Source organism: Bubalus kerabau, chromosome 4, assembly GCF_029407905.1.
Source record: "Bubalus kerabau isolate K-KA32 ecotype Philippines breed swamp buffalo chromosome 4, PCC_UOA_SB_1v2, whole genome shotgun sequence".
NCBI lineage: Eukaryota > Metazoa > Chordata > Mammalia > Artiodactyla > Bovidae > Bubalus > Bubalus kerabau.
In genome coordinates this window covers 24,322,502-24,337,758 of record NC_073627.1, presented here as the reverse complement: position 1 = coordinate 24,337,758, position 15,257 = coordinate 24,322,502, and the positions used below count along the sequence as shown (strand labels likewise).

At 38.2% G+C, this 15,257-nt stretch overlaps 1 protein-coding gene across 6 annotated transcripts in view; it reads left to right on the top strand.

Moving 5' to 3' along the window:
- CDK12 (cyclin dependent kinase 12) overlaps positions 1-15,257 on the top strand; it is a 63,154-nt gene that overhangs the window by 31,381 nt on the left and 16,516 nt on the right. For 2 of the 6 annotated variants that reach the window (XM_055575998.1, XM_055575996.1), the window contains exons 10-14: positions 646-762; positions 1,161-1,292; positions 2,662-2,873; positions 3,807-4,259; positions 8,163-9,781. In XM_055575998.1, the coding sequence (XP_055431973.1) occupies positions 646-762; positions 1,161-1,292; positions 2,662-2,873; positions 3,807-4,259; positions 8,163-8,875 (1,627 nt within the window). In that variant the 3' untranslated portion in view covers positions 8,876-9,781. Of the gene's footprint in view, positions 1-645; positions 763-1,160; positions 1,293-2,661; positions 2,874-3,806; positions 4,260-8,162; positions 9,782-15,257 lie in introns of those variants that run through there. The other 4 variants (XR_008712940.1, XR_008712939.1, XM_055576000.1 and 1 more) reach the window with 3 other exon arrangements.

Below are 15,257 nucleotides of genomic sequence, written 5' to 3'. Positions count from 1 at the left end.
CTGTTAAACTTTAGGATTCAGAACTAGGTCCCTGCCTTCAAAGAACTCAGAGTTTAGTAAGTGATGCATTATGTAAACAGATAGTTATAAAAGAGAGCCTTTAATAGAGGGTTTGGGTAAGGTCTGGGATTGGGATGGAATTTGAATTTTGTTTTTTTGTTTTGTTTTGCAATAAGATTAAAGGGAAGAATATGACAAGCTAATATACACTTTTTTAAAAAGATGGTGTATAACCCATTATGTGTTATGCAGTAAACTCAGTTTTCCATCAGAATTCCAGTCTTAAGCTCTCTTCTGCTAGTTCAACAAGGACATTATAGGACCAGTTCAGCTCTTTGAAATTAGTGCTAACTGAACAGAACAAAACTGGTAATGAAAATCTATGTGGGACATTAAGAACATGTTTTACAAAGCCAAATATGTGAATCATTTTGGACTATTGTGCCAGTATTTTCTCATTACTATTTTTTAGCCAACTCCTCTGTCCTTAAAGCAGTAAGGTCAGGTTTTACCTCTCTGCATGCCTTTTAGTTTAATAAGCCAAAAGCCCCCATACTTGAGGAGGTAATCATTTCTGCTTCTAGAATCGCTAAAATTTATAATGCTCACTCACTTCCTTGTTCTTGCTTTTTGCTTTGTTTTCAGTCGACTCTGTGGTAGCCCTTGTCCAGCTGTGTGGCCTGATGTTATCAAGCTGCCCTACTTCAATACAATGAAACCGAAGAAGCAATATAGAAGGCGCCTACGAGAAGAATTCTCTTTGTGAGTTTGACAAATATGTACATCTATTTGTTTATGTGTTTGGCTGTTGTTTGGACTTAGCTTTTTCCTGCCCTGGGGAATTAGTGCTATCCCAGTTTATTATGCCAACACACTGTAGGAAAACATTTTATTTTTGAGCATTATGAGTTTCATCATAGTCTTGCATTCAAGGCTTCATGTTTTCTACCTGTGGTACTATTGCATTTCTTGAATCCTGTGTGGAAGCAAATCTGCTTTCTTGTTTAGCCAGGTTCCAACTCCCTTCTCATGGTTTTTACATGGAGTTGGAAATTCAGAGATACATGGAGTTGGAAATTCAGAGACCTTTGGCATAAGGTTACAGGCTTAAGAACTGTGGAGTAATTGTGAACTTATTCTTTTGCTCTTCCTTTCCACAGCATTCCTTCAGCAGCACTTGATTTACTGGACCACATGCTGACGTTAGATCCTAGCAAACGTTGTACAGCTGAACAGACTCTACAGAGTGATTTCCTTAAAGATGTTGAGCTCAGCAAAATGGATCCTCCAGAGTAAGTGCTGGTGGCCTTGTAGTGACTCTAAACCTGAGAAACTAAAAATAATACGTTTTTTAAAAAAAGAAGCTGCAGTGGCCAACCAAATAAAGAGGTTTTTAAACATTTCATCTTTTTTAATTCCTTATATCTGCAATGATCATGTTATCCCATACGTGCAAGAACAGTCCTAATTTTATGTATTTATTTTTTAAAATATTTATTTGTTTGGCTGCACCAGGTCTTAGTTATGGCATGTGGGATCTTTAGTTGTGGCATGAGAACTCCTGGTTGTGGCATGTGAGATCTAGTTTTCTGACCAGGGATCGAACCAGTAGTTTGTCTATCTATCAGGCCATATGTCCTGAATTTTTATGTAGAAAACATGGTCTCTGAATGTGTCTTTCTTCTATCAGAATCTTATTAATTTTCTCTATTATGTGGGATCCTCAGAGGTTCTACACTCCCCATCTCACATTCTGATAGAAACCTTTGACTTTCGCTGACAGCATTATAACTTTCACGTCAGAGTTTATGGGCATTTCTTTCTTATAGGAACACTGTATCTTAAATGTATGAGATGTTAGTATATGAACAGGTAATAACTACAAATCTGATAATCCAAAGAAATGTCCTAATTCATTTATTATGCTTGAATTTTGATGCATTGAATGTGACTGAAGTATGTAAGCTTTTTAGCAAAAATTGGAAATTTTGGCTGTGGTAATCTGTGTTGTGGTAAGATTTAACTTACTGGAATTTATTGAGTATTGGAAAGTCCAGAAATGTATTAAACCTCACAAATGAAAATATTCAGTCATGGAAATTCAATGGGCAGAAAGAAAAAATGAACCAGTTTTTGGTCCTTAGAGACCAAGTAACACATTGATTTTACACAGAGATCGTTTAATTACAATGTGCTCATGTGGTTCCAAGATTTAAATTACTACCTTGCCTGGGCTTTTTGTAAATATTAAGAAGGCAGTCACCTTTGGTCTGTTTATTCCCTATTAAAATTTGACCAAGAAAAAAAAGTCTCCTTAATTTTTGTTATGCTAAGCACAAACAATTATAAAACTTAACCATTTTGACTGGAATTATGGACATTTTTATAGAGCAGGTGTGTGTGTCTCTGTTATTAGCAAGATCTTCATTTCTCACTGTAGAAAGAAATCCTTTGGGCATTTGGATCTTTAGTTCCTCAGACTACCATATGCCATGATTCTATTTACGCTGCTGCTGTTTACTAACTTTTCTGGTTATTTTTATATTTTCTTTATCCTTTCCATTTCCCCTTGCTCTTTGCCTTCCCATTTTAATCTCTTGTTCCTCCATTCACTCAGTAGTGCACATTCCCACACACATTTCCCCTTTTGTCTTTTTCCAGCCTCCCCCACTGGCAGGATTGCCATGAATTATGGAGTAAGAAACGGCGACGGCAGCGACAAAGTGGTGTTTTGGTAGAAGAGCCACCTCCACCCAAAGCCTCTCGAAAAGAAACTATCTCAGGGACAAGTGCTGAGCCTGTAAAGAACAGCAGCCCAGCACCACCTCAGCCTGCTCCTGGCAAGGTGGAACCTGGGGCTGGGGATGCAATAGGTCAGTGCTGGGAAGGAGCCTTTGTGCTTTTATTAAGCACTTGGCAGATTTTGAAGGTCAAGTGTAAGGATTTGTGTCTGTGTGTGTGTTTTAATTTTTAGCCACTGAAGAATTAAAGAGTTGATATCCTCATTATGTAAGGGGAAAAGGAGATAAGCCCAGTTTTATACATGTGGTCTAGAAAACTTAAAATAGATTATTTCCCTATCCTGAAAACTAATATCTCAATTCAGTGTGTGGCATAAATTAGTGAATTAGGTAAGCTGAATTTAAAGATTAGTTTACCCATGGCTCGGTAACGTATAATCAGAGCCCTGTCTGTGTTAGATTTGATAAGACCTTAGAATTTAATCATGTTAAATCATAGTCACTAAATGTAGTTAGTCCTGTGGACTGTTATTTGATCTAAATATATCCAAAACTGTGTAATAGTGAATTTTTATAAACAACAAAGTAGCTCTCCTGTGGTACAACCGTTTTTTCTGAATTACAACTTTCTTCCTTCGCTCACTTTTCCTTCATTATCTATTTAAAACAGTGGCTTTCAACACTGGCTGCACATTATAATCGTCTAAAAAGCTTTAAACATAAACACCTCCGAACAATTGCCAGATTTCTAGGGATAGGACCTAAGGCTTCTGAATTTTAAATCTCTCCTGATGTACAGTAAGGGCTGAAAATCACTGATCTTGAAGAATATAGATAAAGTCACTTTTACTTACAATACAGAGATATTTTAATTAGTCCCTGTATTTTTAAGTGAAAATATAAAGAATAACAAATGTGTCACAATTGGAGGCATGAAAAATGAGACATTCAAAATGAAACTTCATTCATTGGATATTGTAAGTTGCTATTGTCAGTTGAAGACGGCAAAGGTCCTTGCCTTGCCTCACCTCATCCTCTTATATTGGTTCCACTGTCTCTCCACAGGCCTCGGTGATATCACACAGCAGTTGAATCAAAGTGAATTGGCAGTGTTACTGAACCTGCTGCAGAGCCAAACAGACCTGAGCATTCCTCAGATGGCACAGCTGCTTAACATCCACTCCAACCCAGAGATGCAGCAGCAGCTGGAGGCCCTGAACCAGTCCATCAGTGCCCTAACGGCTGCCACTTCCCAACAGCAGGACTCAGAGCCCACAGCCCCAGAGGAATCTTTGAAGGAGATAGCCCCTGCCCCAGCGGTCCAACCTTCAGCAGAACAGACAACCCCTGAAGCTTCAAGCACACCAGCTGACATGCAGAATATGTTGGCAGTTCTTTTGAGTCAACTGATGAAAACCCAGGAGCCAGCAGGCAACCTGGAGGAAAACAACAGTGACAAGAACAGTGGGCCACAGGGGCCCCGAAGAACTCCCACAATGCCACAGGAGGAGGCAGCAGGTAAACAGACCGGTCATGAATCTCATTGAGCTCAGGTGCTGTTGATCCTCTTAAAAATCTCTAATGTTTTCTTTTTCACATCAGTGGCCTCAGTTTCAGTTTTTCTGTAACTTAGTCTACAGAAGACCATAGCACCAAGTGATGTATTTCTTGCCCAGCTTCTTTTATTTAAGTCTCAAAGCTTCTTAAAACACCTTTCGTGTACTGATTGTTTTTCCATTTTTCCATTTCCTAGGAAGTAGGTAAGTAAAGTCCCTATGTTCTCACACAAGAAAACCACAGCCGTAGCTAGTGATGCATCTTGAACCACTGTGTGCGTGGTGGTCAACTAGTACTAGCACTTGAAAATCTGCCTTCCAAGCAAACCATTATCAGATTGTACAAATAGCCACTTGTACTCTAGAACAGTGAATGCTAGGTACTGAGTTCCTGGAAACATACAGTCAAGAAAGCCCTAATAAAATATCATTGTTAATCTCCCAAAGAATGATTTGAGAAGATTTCTAAGCAGGTAATTAACACCGTACATTTCCTTTCCAAAAAATAGCATATAAAAATGATTTCTTTAAATCTGTATTCCTGAAGGATAAGTGAATGGACCCCAGATTAGGAACTGAACATTATTATTTTTTAAAAATTGAAAAAAGGAAATTGTATACCTTGATCTTACATAAGCACAGCATGCAATTTATTAGAGGGAAAAGAAGTTTAAATTTTCTAGTCAATTCTGATTCACAGTCTTTATTTCTAAAATCTTTACTTATCTGTGTTTTCAACTCCTTGGAAATTTTTGCTGTCCATGAAGACCCCATGAATTGGGGAAATGAGAAGATGTACAAGGGCTGTTGGAGTACACTAACCTTCAATTTTTAGGGTGTTGCATTCACATTTCAAATCGGTTGGTGCAGAGTATATGCCTTATTTCCACTGGTACAGGATCAAATAAGTTATTGTATGTAAAGTTTTACAAAAAAGATAACAAATAAATTACCCTCTTGACTTTGTGGATAAGGAAACTGCAATCTAGGGAATTTAAATAAGCCTATCTGTGGTCCCACTACTGGAACCATATTATTGGCAGAGGCAGAACTAGAATTCCTGTACTTTCTTAATGAATGTGTTTCTTAACTCGCTTTGCTATTTTGTCATAACAATTCCAATAGTTTTTAAGAGACTCTGGGATGTGGAATAACAGAGAAAGCAAATCTAGAATTAAAGCAGGTCTCTTTGTCTCATCTCTCATACTCTCTTCCCTCGTACCACCACCCACCCCCTCACCAACCAAAACAAAATTATAATCAGTAACTGAAAGAAGTTATTCAAGTTAAATGGCATAGTGATTGAAAGAAATTCACCCAATAATTAAGTCAACAAGCTATCAGCCAAATGGTGAAAATGAACTAAAATTTAGGCCTGGCTCATGGCCAGAAATTACTGGATTTATTTTTCAGAGGAGAGTAAAAATGCCATCACTAATTATTTCAGTCACTTCTGGATTATCCAGTTGGTGACTCTCTTCCACTATCTTGCTCCTGCTACCTCTCATGTGGCTGTTTTGCTGTTCATCAGCACTTCCACCAGAGGGCAGACTGAGTTAGCCAGAGAAAGTGAAAATCTATCCCTTTGGCTACTATTTAGCTATTCTGTGGAGAAGGAAATGGTAACCCACTCCAGTATTCTTGCCTGGAAAATCCCACGGACAGAGGAGAGCCTGGTGGGCTACAGTCCATGGGGTCACAGAGAGTCGGACACAACTGAGCGACTTCACTTCACTTAGCTATTCTGTACTTGTTGAGAAATGGTTATGGTTGAATCTAATTAGTAAAATGAAATTTTCAGTTATTTGTATATTTCATTGATCCCTCTCACCACTGGTACAGACTGTTAAGGGTTGGCAATATTGTTAACACTTTAAATCTTATAACTATGTTTTTTTTAATGTGATCTTTATTTTTAATTCTTAAGATGTTTTATTAGCCTTTAATAGTTCTTTACAACCAGTCTGCCTTTGCTATTTTGAAATAGTTTTCGTCCTCTCATAAATGTGAAAGAATGTGAGCTCAAGAATTAGTTCTATTGAAATACAACTAAACTATTTGTATAAAAGGCAAAGTTTAAATATGAAATGTAGTATAGATGGAAGAAAATAAGCTTAGCTTTGTCCATTTTTGCAGTTAGGCATTTTTAAAGTTGTTTGCCCTTTAGTATTAAAAAAAAAACAAAAACAAAACTGGTGTTCCATTTCATGTATAGACCAAAAATACTTTTTTAAATAACTGGTACTGTGATGTTCTTATGTAGTGAGATGTGTAGTGTTGATAGTGAAAAACTCTGAAATCTAGAGATATTTGTAGTCCAGTTAGCTTTCCTGGTTTTGGATGTCTACTTTTCAAGTTGTGAGTTTTCTATAGCTAATTTTTCATCCTTTAATTTAGCTTTCTCTACCATCTAGTCAGCCAGCCAGTCTGTTAACAAAATATTGAGTGGGTACTGTATATAGGATGATCAACTTGTCCTTGTACTGTCCTGGTTTTAAAACCAAAAGTTTTAAACCTGGGAACCTCCTTCAGTCTCAGGCAATTGGGACTCTTGGTCACCCTAATTGTATTTACGTATAGCACCTGACCTTATCCTCCCACTGCGCAACAATTTTGTAGTATTTTCAGAATACTTTCATCTGCCCACTAAGGGTATGCTTACTTTACTGATTGTTTTTGCAAAATATAATTGTGGTATATATGCTACCAAAATACCTAATTGTTATAATTATAAAAACTACTTTTGGCTTGCCTGAGTAATGACTTTATATCACTGTCTCATAATAAAGAATTGATTATATGGACATTTAAAACTATGCTTCATTAGGGAACAGAAAAATCAGTCATTTGAAAGATATCCCAAAACAGTCTTTTCTTCAGCAAGGTGACTCCCAACTCTCTATAGGCATGGTTCTGACTACTTGGTTTTGTGTGTCCTCAAACTCACACCATTTTACATTTCTAGTCTCTTGCCTTGGCAGGAGTTCATTATCAGACAATGATTGCCATGGTTAGGCAAATTAATCCAGTTGTGGGTAACAAAATGTCTAGGGAGTGGTTCTAGTAAGACCTTTGGAAAGACAGAGTATAGTATTAGTTCAATACATTTCTAAATACTCTTCTCACTGTCTCCAAGATAAACAAATGTTTATCAACAGCCCATTCTGCATGACATTGCTGTAGTGACTTTTTATAATTACTGTAACATAGGAAGCTGAATGACAGTACGGTGGTTTTCTTCAGACTGTGATTATGGGGAGAAGGAGCTCAAACTGGGAGAAGCAAGTGTATGTGTATACATGATGGTAATGAAAGGTTTTTACTAATTACATCTCACCTGTATATTCTTCTAGCTTTATTTTACGTGTTAACCTGATATCATCAAACATTCTGTAAAATGTGTTAGCTAAGTCCATACAAAGTTTCCTGTTGTACAGCAAGATTATGTCCTAGATATGTGACCACAGCATATGTATTGTTCCCTCTCATCTTCCTTCTTTCTACTTATTTTCATTAATGTTTTGATCCAACAGCAAAAAGGGGTGGGGAGGCTACCAACAGCCTACATATTAGAACAGTTCCTTAAGGAAGGAAATGGAGGAGATCTCAGACAAAAATCAGGACAATCATTTGAAATACATGATTTTAACACCAGCTGTTAGATCCAGAATGCAACTGTTTTACTTTTAATCACTTGATTTTATTTATAAATTGCGATTTCCTGATCCCAAGGTTTTTTGCTTTATATATATTTGGTTACTTATATTGATATTTGTTTATGTTGGGCAGTGTGTGTGTGTGTGTTTGTGTTTATAATCACATGTGATTTTTAAGATGGTGTTTAAAAGAAGTAACCCTTCCACAGCATGTCCTCCTCACATTCTTCCACCAGAGAAGAGGCCCCCTGAGCCCCCCGGACCTCCACCGCCGCCACCTCCACCCCCTCTGGTTGAAGGCGATCTTTCCAGCGCCCCGCAGGAGTTGAACCCAGCCGTGACAGCCGCCTTGCTGCAACTTTTATCCCAGCCTGAAGCAGAGCCTCCTGGCCACCTGCCACATGAGCACCAGGCCTTGAGATCAATGGATTACTCCACCCGACCCCATCCTAACAGGACTTACGGAAACACTGATGGGCCTGAAACAGGGTTCAGTGCCACTGACACTGATGAACGCAACTCTGGTCCAGCCTTGACAGAATCTTTGGCCCAGACCCTGGTGAAGAACAGGACCTTCTCGGGCTCTGTGAGCCACCTTGGGGAGTCCAGCAGTTACCAGGGCACAGGGTCAGTGCAGTTCCCAGGGGACCAGGACCTCCGTTTTGCCAGGGTCCCCTTAGCATTACACTCAGTGGTCGGGCAACCATTCCTGAAGGCTGAGGGGAGCAGCAACTCTGTGGTACATGCAGAGACCAAATTGCAAAACTATGGGGAGCTGGGGCCAGGAACCACTGGGACCAGCAGCTCAGGAGCAAGCCTTAACTGGGGGGCCTCAGCTCAGTCTTCTGCTTATGGCAAAGTGTATCGGGGGCCTACGAGAGTCCCTCCAAGAGGGGGAAGAGGGAGAGGAGTTCCTTACTAACCTAGAGACTTCAGAGTCCTGAAAGATTCCTTCCCTATCCATTCTTCCATCCAGTCCTCTGAGCCTTTAATGAAATAATTTGCCAGAGCGAGGTAATCATCTGCATTTGGCTATTGCAAAGCTATCTGTTGTATTCCTTGCTCACTTGCTCCTAGCAAGCGACTTATAAAATAGTGATATTGGCACCAGTTCCTCCTGGATGGGATATAGTCAGAATATTTACTTCAACTCTACCTAGTAAATACAAGTAGAGAATATGGAGAGGGTCATTAAATTGAAAAGTAAATGTTTAATTAGTTCATTTCCTGCACTTCTTGAGCAGAAGAAGGAAACAGTTTCAATTTTGAGATGGCTCAGGAGAGGTTCTTAAAGTTTGTTTTTTTTTTTAATGGTTTCTTTTGAATTTAGGTTTTTTGGTTTCTTTCGTTTTTGGTTTGTTTTTTTTTTTAAGAGAATAGTGTTCACAGAATTTGAGCTGCTCTTAGGCTTTTGCTTTAAGGGAAACAGAGTGACTGGCTGGTTTAAATAAATGTTTCCTTCCTCTCCACCATCTCACATTTTTGCTTTCAAGTGAACTCTTTTTTTAACCCATTGAGCATCTTGAACATACCTTTTTTCCAAATAAATTGCTCATTCTTAAAGTTTGCTCCACTTTGAGAAAAGACATGCCCCCCCTCTCCCTGCACGTGAAGCAGGTTGTAGAAAGTGGCATTCTTGGGCAAGTAGGTAGACTTTATCCCATCTCTTTACCTTTTTTATCCCATCTTTATAGACTCTCTCTCTCTCTCTCTCTGTCTCTCTCTTTTTGAGGCATTTGTTTGGAAAAAAAATTAATTGTTGAGATGCCCAAGAACCTGGGATAATTCTTTACTTTTTGAAATAAAGGAAAGGAAATTCAAACTCCTATATTGTTCTCTGTAAATCTTCAATTCTGAATTTTTTTTTTTTTAACCATGTTCTGATGGTGAAGTTGATTTGTAGATGCAAACAGCCTAGGACATTGCTGCTAAGGTAGGGTTAGAGATGATCCCTCCATACCTGGAGGGTTAGTAACATCAGTTAGCATACTGTTTACACATATTTTTTTATGTAAAAAAAAAAAAAACCTTTGAAACAGAGCATTGTAATATTGTCAAAGAGGAAAAAAAAATACATCCTGAAAATACATGGAAATGTAACTTAGTTTAGGGTGAATATTTTTCTGAAGATATATCACTACCTGAGACCTTTTTTAAAAAAAGTAATTTTAAAAGAGTATCCCATAAGAAGGAACAGTATTGACATACACACATATCAGCATGAATATCCTGCCAATTCTTTTAAAGATTTTCCTCCAGAGAGATTTGGTTTTGGTAAAAGGAGTTAAATTACGACTTCGTGGCAAGAATTTTGCTTTATTATCAGAAAATGAAAGAGGGGAAGACTTTCAGGATGGGATAACCTGGGAGGTTTCTCATTCTGGCTTCCAGTTCTGTGTGAGTACCAGCATATAATGTGTTTTTAAAACATACACATTTATAGAAATTATCTGCACAGACCTAGATGCTTGTGAAAGCCCCCCTTTACAAAGAAAAGGCAAAATGTGTTTCAGTATCTTGGAGAATAGTTTACAGAACTCAAGTAAAGTTTTATGTTTCAATGCCAAGTTCATATATTAAAAAATAAACACTACTTGTGAGAGAGAGATGCGTTAATAAAAAAAAAAAAATGTAAAGAAATTAAAGAAGAATCCTCTTCTGATACTTACATGAAGACTATCTTCCCCTGTTACTGAAATAGGCAGATACCTGGTGTGTGTATTTCTTTATTATTCTCTGGGTTTTGGTCTGGCCTTGCCCTCAGGGCCAATCATTGATTTAAAAAGAGAAACTTCTAGCCATTTTGGCATTGATGGCTTTTTATACCAGTGAGTCCAGTTAGATTTGCTAGGCTCACTGACATACTGTTGGTAAATTGCATTAAAGTTCATCTGAACCTTTTGTCTGTTGACTTCTTAGTCCTCAGACATGGGCCTTTGTATTTTAGAATATTTGAATTAAAGACATTGGACCCAACTCTCCCATTTTTGACTAGAGAACTTAAGCCTGGATCCTTTCAAAAGTATCCAGTGAGAAAAATTGGTTTTCCATCAAATATGAATAAAATCTCTATATATTTTAATTGTATTTTGGTTATCAGCAGTCATCAATAATGTTTTTCCCTCCCCAACTCTTAATTTTAATTATGCCAAATACTCTAAATAATGTACTTAAGTCTCCATTCCCCTATCCCTTCTATTAGGGAAGGGGGTGAGTGTGTGTGTGTGGTGTGTGTTTGTGTGTGTGTGTGATCCCATTTCAACCCCCATCCCCAATTTGGGAGTCTAACCTTTCAATAGAAAAGATTTGGCCATTTTGACTATTTCTAAAGGCAAAGGGACAAAGGAACTCAAATATCCTGGAATATCTGTGTGGAGGAAGAAAAGGTATTTGGTAATTTTTCAGCTATGTTATCTATAAATGTGATGAAAGCAAAGGTTTGGCAGAATTTCTACTTGGGTATTAGAAAATTACAAACCAAATTAATTATATTCAGAAGTGGTTTTGGTTTTAATTATTGAACCATGGGAGATATTAAGTCCATTAAACACATTATTTTGAACAGATGAGAAATCTGATTCTGTTCACAAGTGAGAGGCAAAACTGGTTTGACCATGATCATTTTTGTGGTTTTGAAAACAAATTTGCTTGACTTGACCCGGTTTCTTTAGTTTCTTCTTCAACTGTCCATTGGAATGATAAGAATTTGAAGAAAACATCAAATCTATACGCTTAAAAGCAGGGCAGTTAGCACAAACTTGTAAGTAGGACTTCTTTTAGCTTATGCCATAGACATCACCCAAACCACTTGTGTGTGTGTGTGCGTGTGTGTGTAATATGCATATATAGTTACAGTACTAAAATGGTTACCAGCAGGTTTTGAGAGAGAATGCTGCATCAGAAAAGTGTCAGTTGAGACCTCATTCTCCCTGATGAGGTTACTGACACTATTCCTTTCTCTCTCTTTGTTTTGCCTCCCATTGGGTTTACTTTGTTTATGTACAGATATTTTGTAATATATTAAATTTTTTCTTTCAGTTTATAAAAATGGAAAGTGGAGATTGGAAAATTAAATATTTCCTGTTACTATACCACTTTTGCTCCATTGCATTTACTTCTTAATTTGTACCCTTTGAGCAGATCTAATTATATATATAAAGGGCATTTTTCCTCCACTTTATCCTAGGGGTGCTTTGTCTCAGAATCTCTGTAGACTCATAGACTACCAGAAAAAGAAGTTCTTAGGGTTTGAAGAGGTGCTTCAAAACATTATACTGGGAACTAGAAAATAAGAATTGGGGGGGAACCATAAGATGTGATTTTCTAAAGTAGAAAACCATTGTACAAAAGTAATGATGGTGCCAGGCCGCCAAAAGAGTTGAGCTTCATGTACCCTGACTCCTTCTGAAAGGAGAGGTAAGTGGGTTTGAGCTCAACCATCATCAAAAGAAGTTGGTATGAGGCTGTTTAGGCCAAAAAATAATCTCTTCAATCAGAGACCCTCATCCCCACACCAGTTCCTGTGTTACCATAAGTAAGGTCAGCATGGGGATGGATTAGTGTTCCCAGCTCTGTTGAGATTTCCTGATACATTGCCAATCCAGGAAGTAAGTCAAAATTGTTGATAGGGGTAAAATTCCTGTTATTTCCAAAACTTTTCCTGTCTCTAACTGAGGAGAAAATTGCTTTCCCTTCTCTTTCATGGTTTAAGACACAGAAGACTAAACTTTCCCTTGTAATGTCTGTTGCAGTCCTGCTAGTTAGGACATAAGTAGACAGGACAGGAAAAGTATCAGGAGACAAGAAGAGGGGACATAGGTATCAGGAAGTTGTGTGTGGAATAAGCAATCATACAAGATTAAGGAGTACAGCAGAACAAGGAAATTAGGAAGAAATCTAATTCAAAAACTGGTGATGAGGATTGCCAGTGTATTTTTGAATCCCCACAGTTTAAGTATGATGTTCCCTTGCCTGTGGACTGTCATATCTTTACCCAAGGAGAATGGAGAGCTCAAGATTGTTCCAGTTCCTGGAGTCTTGTGTTTCTTGTTAGTCTCCAGAGAAAAGGAATTCATTTTCAGTCTTGATACTGCAAGTTCATGACTAGGAGTGTGAACTTCAACCTAATAGAGAATATTATTTCCGCTTCATAGCAATGACAGTCTTCAATTCTTGGCCTGAAAGCTGAGAACCTATCTAACCTAGACTTTTTTCTCCATCACACTCAAGGCTGTTTCTAAGTAGGAACCATACTGTTCAGTACCTAAATTTCTTAGGCACTATCTTTTCCAAGATAGGCATCCTTAACTGTGTAGTATGGTTAATGCCTTAAATAAGTTAACAGTTCTTTGTGCTGAACTGGGATTTTCATTATTATTAAAGATTGCCCCATAGCTTGACTTTTTTTTTTTTTTTTTTTTAAGGTTTTGAATTACTTCTCTGTTCACAACTTAGTCATCCTGAAGGACTAGGGGAAATGGATGTGGGGAGTTCCTCAAGCAAGTAAATAGTCAAACATTCCAAAGGAGAAATGAACTGCTAAGTCTCCTGGTTGTCCTGAGAGGAAGAGCATTCCTGGACACTTTGGTTAATTTTTCTGTCCAGGTTTGGCATTTCTAGTGTTCCTATATAGCCTTAGGAGTACTCAAGTGAGAGTTTACTCCAAGCCAGTTGGGGGAGGTTTGATACCTAAAGGAATCACTGGTGGTACTCTGCCACACCTCTCACCATGTGCAGCTAGCTCTCCATCTGTCCGTCCACTTCATTTCCTATCTTTCTTTTCTCCACTCACTTCCCAGTTCTCATGCTTTAGTCCTGCCAGAGATATTGATTGCTTAATCCTGCAAGGAATTTAGAATTACTGCTGCTTTGTAGTTTTGAAGGGTAGTGAGAAGCAATTCAGGAGACAAACTTAATGGGGTGAAAGGTGAAAGAAAAAGCAAAATAACTTTCTTATTGCTAAGAGCTATGAAAGGAGTTTTTAATTATTGCAGTACTTTATGTTGTGGAGTACAAGAGATTCTTTAACTGGTCAACCTTCACTTCATTCTCTTCCCTTATATGCTGAAACTTGCTTTTGTTAATAGCTCAGTTGCAGATAGTGTCTCTAGGAAGTAAAGCTTGGTGAGAAGAGAAGAGAGCGAGCACGTGAGGGTTGCTCTCATGCCCTGATGATTAATCACTAGGTTGCCAAAACACTTGACCGCTGGATTGCTCTCATATCTCTGTCTCAAGAATTAGTAGTCCAAGGCTGAAAGAAAGAGGTTGATACACAGTTAGTCTTTAATACTTTCTAAGTGGGTAGTTGTTAATAAAGCTGTATGCAGCCCTCAGCCACCTCATAGTTCTCATTCATCATAGAATGAGAAGGTATAACCATGAAATAAACTCATTTAGACGTAAGTTCCTTCAGACCTGAAAACAGTTGAATATGGGGATGTTGTGCTCTGGTATGGTTGTAACTTGAAGATCATGTTGATAGTTCCAAAAGAGTGAAGGACATTTTATCCAAGTCCAAAATCACCCCTGAGGGAGGCAGCATGGAGAGACCTTTAGAAGGCTACAGTGTAGAAGAGCAAAGTGAAGAGCTGAGCTAAATGTCTTTTAGGAGCCTTTCTGATGGATTGTCTCAGGGAGAGGATCCCTCTTGTGTTTGATGAGGGACACCCTTGGTTAGGATCAGCTTGTGGATGGATAACCCTCTCCGCCAAGGCTTATGCAATTTTGAATGCTTTTGGCACTGGAGAAAAGAGGCTGAATTCAGAGAGCTAGAGAAAACTTAGGAGCCTGATCCCTTTTATAAATTCAGGAGCTTCTAGGTTTGGCCTTGAATTAGTATTTGCAATTTCTGTTAGGGGACCAAAGTTCTCATATAAAATGAAGCAATATGAGAAGGAAATGGAAATAAAGGAAAGAAGGGAGAACTGGAGAAGTCTGGTAGTGGGGCTGCAGAAAGAAACAGTGTATAATTGCTTTTAAAGAAGAGATAAGATAGAGTGGTAGGCAAAATTGTGGTTGGGGTAGTGAAAGGGAATAATTGCATTAAAGATTCACAGTTTATTTCAAGGAGGCCCCATTAAAGAGTAAAGCGTCCCCTTGATTACAGTAGTGTTACCTTTATGGTTGGAGGATCGGCCTGAAACCCTTAAACTGAGGGATGCTGTGCAGACAGTTTCACTCGGGAAACTAGATTACATTAAGCAAATAATTTATATCTAGGACATTTTGCTTAGCACTGCTATCTACGTAGTTCCAGAGAGTATTCCAGGATTAAGGAGGAAATGATATGGATATACCAAGCTAAA